The sequence below is a fragment of the Perkinsus marinus genome (assembly GCF_000006405.1).
Source record: "Perkinsus marinus ATCC 50983 genomic scaffold scf_1104296959768, whole genome shotgun sequence".
Classification (NCBI taxonomy): domain Eukaryota; phylum Perkinsozoa; order Perkinsida; family Perkinsidae; genus Perkinsus; species Perkinsus marinus.
The window spans coordinates 192,186-196,695 of NW_003206281.1; the positions used below are offsets into that span (position 1 = coordinate 192,186).

General features: G+C 42.0%; 2 protein-coding genes across 2 annotated transcripts in view; both read right to left on the bottom strand.

Moving 5' to 3' along the window:
• Positions 1 to 537, bottom strand: part of Pmar_PMAR026381 (hypothetical protein) — a gene marked incomplete at both ends in the record, with an annotated part of 1,599 nt that extends 1,062 nt beyond the window's left edge. Inside the window, one exon of the mRNA XM_002772967.1 lies at positions 21 to 537. Coding sequence (XP_002773013.1) covers positions 21 to 537 — 517 coding nt within the window. The remainder of the gene's footprint in view (positions 1 to 20) is intronic.
• A 2,818-nt stretch (positions 538 to 3,355) lies between these two features.
• Positions 3,356 to 4,510, bottom strand: part of Pmar_PMAR026382 (hypothetical protein) — a gene marked incomplete at both ends in the record, with an annotated part of 2,018 nt that continues 863 nt past the window's right edge. Inside the window, one exon of the mRNA XM_002772968.1 lies at positions 3,356 to 3,496. Within this exon, the coding sequence (XP_002773014.1) occupies positions 3,356 to 3,496 (141 nt within the window). The remainder of the gene's footprint in view (positions 3,497 to 4,510) is intronic.

Here is a 4,510-nt window from a genome sequence, read left to right on the forward strand (position 1 = left end):
AACGGTCTTGATGTACATACGATTCTCCAATAAGGTACTCTCGTCGTGTTTGGCAAGAAGAGCCGAGACCGATTGTTCTTTCTCTGCAGCAGCCTTCCACGTTGCCCACCTCACCATCGCCTCCTTGTGACCGGCGCTAGCCTTATGAGCGTTCAGTTTTTCAACGCCCTTCTTGAAGTTACTGAAGCCAGAGGACACGAACGAGCCATTTGGCGGACCGAAACCGGCAGCTGCTGGTGGGTAAAAGAAACGGCAGGCGAAGCAGTATGCCTTATCGGTAGATCTGCTCCACTCGAGCCAAGGATTACCAACATACCAGTCAGCTTGGAATGGACGCCCTTGTGCGTTCGGTAAAAAGCCGGCCTTAGGTTGCAAGGGCTCACCGGACTTGGACTCAGCAATATCGGCGGGTACCTCGCCACTCGGGTTACCAGCAGGCCTAGCGCGCTTAGAGCCTTCCAAAGGCTCCTGACCTTCACGGACGCGCTTCATCATCACGGCAAAGGCAGATTGAGCAGAGCTGGATGAGGAGGACATTTCGCAAGTTTACAATGGAGTACTTTAAGTGTCAATGAACACGCACGCATGTACATTGCGCAATCTACACGCATGCGCAGTAACATTTTTTAATAAATGGTAATTTCGGAGTGAAACTTTCCAAAACGAAAAAATAAAAGAATTTAGTAGGACCCTCTGTGGTCTTAGCTCGCCCCTATCCTGCCCCCCCTGGCGCACAGGACGAGATACGCCACTGTGAATAACGCGTAAAACACATCACGCTTTACGTGAAATGGGCTGATTTCTCCTGTGTAATTCGTAATAGTATTTAAACTCACTTCATATCGCGTTTGGCACACGAAGTTTTACACAGGTAGAACTCCGATAAATAACCAATATTTTTTAAAGAGGTCTCATTAAAGCTGGTAGAAAAATCTTGAAGATCTTCATAGAAGAGTGCCTCTTATCTATTAGAAGAGGCTTCATTTGAAGCTTACATTGCGTATACAATCATCCAGATCCTCCGATACTTGCCGGGAACATTCAGAAGGAGTCATCGAGATCACTACTAAACACAGGAAACTACATAAAAATACAAAAGACCTTTTCACCAAACTCTCAACATCTCCAACACGTCGCAGTTTAACCAATGAAATGAAAAACATTAGTGAGAAAGATTTCTCACAACCTACTGCGTATCACCGCGAATATCGGGTCTTTCACAGAGAATTACGCCACTCCGTGTAGAACCAGTGACACAGTTTTCAGCTCGGAATATTGTGGCAAGTTCAATAGTGCTCTCATTCTATTCAGTAGAGCTAGTAAGCATTTGACTCAGCGCGTGAGGAAAAAAGCCGTCTAAATTTGGACACATAATCTTCGCCAGAATCTCAACTACCCACAACTCCAACTCAAAATTTTCAGGCGAACTCAGGCGTGCAGAAAAAATGTGAAATCGATCATCTCTGGGGCGTGTTCACAATAATCATCATCGTATTAGCCACAAACGCCTCCAACTGCATTATCGCTTTACTACTCAGGGCGCGTCTACCCTCGTAACTGAAGAACACCAAATTCCAAGTCCTGGAATTCACGAAGATATTAATCGAGTTTCATGTGAAGTGGCGTGCTACGAAAAACAGCAGTGGAAAACATATTTCACGACTACTGCGTATCACCGCAAATATCGCGTTTTTCACAGAGCTTCACGCCACTTCACGTTAAACATTTGAAACTCCATTACTAAAGTGGTTTTATTAGAAATATATTGAAGCTTCACTCATGATGTGTAAAAAACACTAGTTGTGAGGAAATTTAGTGCACAAATGTCTCTCCCAATTTCCGGATTCTCTACCGAAGAAAACTTTATACACCAGCAAGCGACCACGCAAGTGGCCCGTGGCGTGCATGGCCCGTTAATTCAGTTTGCGGCCTTCACGCTCAGACAGTGTCTGACAAATGCGAATGGGAAGAAGAGTGTCTGGCAGACACTCTTTGCCACATTCACATTTCAAATAGAGGGGATCTAGGAAATTCTAGGAAAATAGGAGTCCATTTTTATCAATGAAAAACACAATCTTCGCTGAAATTGAAGACGCTGCCATCAGCGAGCTTAGATTCTCCAGCCGAGCCTTCAGCTCTGCAACGAGTGGGGCGACTCGTATACACCAGTCAAAACACGGGGAGGGTTTATTATGCAGCTATCCTCGGTGAGATCCTACTACCGGCATCATGTACTATCGGGTAAGACCACCGACTGAGCAAGCCTCAGAAAAAAGAGGGAGAGAAATCTCTCCAGAGTTGGTTCAGTTTGTTAAACATACAATTACGCCGCTCCTTGACTGTAAGCTCTAGTTGTGCGAATTCACTTGCATTTTAGATAACTTGTTAGTGCACTACATTAGAGGGCGTGCAGATCATCAGAGTCACAAGTGACTCAGCAAGCAATATGAAACGGATGAGATAAGACATTGTAAGAGTGGGCCAATCAAGGAGAGGTAATTCCATCATTTATACCATTAATCTCTGTACGGCTGCTACTGCTGGGAGCTCGGAAATTAATGGGATCTCTTCGTTACCGATATGTGTTGGCGAACGCGTCAAGCTCTATTGTTAACTGCATGCATAATTCCAACACTGCTTAAGATGACACCAAGATTCGGCGCCCAGGAGTCCCAGCCCAGGGAGACCTCTCCGGAATGGCTATTTGAATCTTTACGCGGCACCCTCCGGTGAGGAGGCGATGCGTAGGAGCCTAGGGAAGGGATCCAATAAGGAACCCATTCGCCGTAACCAATAACACCCTGCATTCGGATGAGATCGGCAGTCGCAGGTTCGAAACCCACGACATACGTTTTTCAATATGTGTAAGTTTGCGTCAACTGCACAGAGCCTGGCCTGTGTTGGGACACCTCAATGCCGATAACAAGCCTTGCTATAGCAAGGCCCCACAAAAAGGTGGAAAATCGCTTTTTCTGGTGAAAAGGCGAAATTTCAATTTTTCTTGAAATTTCAGATGTGAGTGTGTGAAACGTTTTCGGATTTTCGGATTCTTGTGATATTTGTCATCCTCGCTACCCTAGAGTATGATCTATGATGACTTGACTTTCCCCCGTTTTGCGTTCGGAGTGGCGTAGTAGTCTGTGAAAAACGCGATATTCACGGTGATATGCAATAGTCGTCCAATATATATTTTTTCACGGGTGAAACTCTACTGTATTAATCACCTGTTGAGAAACACTTGTTGACGACTCTTGCTGAGTTATTTCTAATCCTAATACTAGTGCAAAATATATTTCCACTTCATATCGCATTTTACTTGACATAAAACAGCAGACGTGAACACCGATTTCACCCCTCACCGAGCAGCTAGCTGTGTTAGTTTCCTCATCTGTTCTTCGCCCTTCATTTTCTCTCCTAGACTTAAAACAAGACGATAGAATATATCTCGAGGATCAATCCATTGTGTTAGTAGTGTATATAATTTCGCTCGAACGGCCTGAGAAAGTAAATCAATGGAGTTTCTATGTGAAAAACGCGATTAACAATCCGCGAATTACACCGGAAATATCACCCCATTTCACGTGATAACGTAGAATCTAATAACAATATATACCTCAACGAAAGCAACAAAAGCAACAAAAGCAACAAAAGCAACAAAAGCAACAAAAACAACAAAAACAACAAAAACAACAAAAACAACAAAAACAACAAAAACAACAAAAACAACAAAAAAAACAACAAAAAAAACAACAAAAAAAACAACAAAAAAAACAACAAAAAAAACAACAAAAAAAACAACAAAAAAAACAACAAAAAAAACAACAAAAAAAACAACAACAACAACAACAACAACAACAAAAACAACAAAAACAACAAAAACAACAAAAACAACAAAAAAAACAACAACAACAACAACAACAACAACAACAACAACAACAACAACAACAACAACAACAAAAACAACAAAAACAACAAAAACAACAAAAACAACAAAAACAACAACAACAACAACAACAACAACAACAACAACAACAACAACAACAACAACAACAACAACAACAACAACAACAAAAACAAAAACAACAACAATCTAAGATGATGGATATCGCGCACGCCTCCTTGATCGATATATCTTCAGACAATCGATACACTCCTTTGCATTGTGCTGCGCAGCTTGACCAGTTCACTAGTGTTGAAACAAATTTCCTATGTCACTACTTACTTGGTATCATTATTTTACATACGCTTCTCACTAGTGTTTTTTTTCATATCACGCGTGAAACTCCAACATGATTCCAATAAACAGCATAATAACCTTGATAAAGAAATTTCACCCGCCAGATAAAGAACACTAGTGAAAAACATATTTCACGACTACTGCATATCACCGCAAATATCGGGTTTTTCGAAGAGTAATACGCCACTTCACGTAAAACGGATTAGACTCAATAAATTCTCTCAACATAAAATTTGCCCGATATCCTCACAACCAGTGGAGTTTCACCCATTT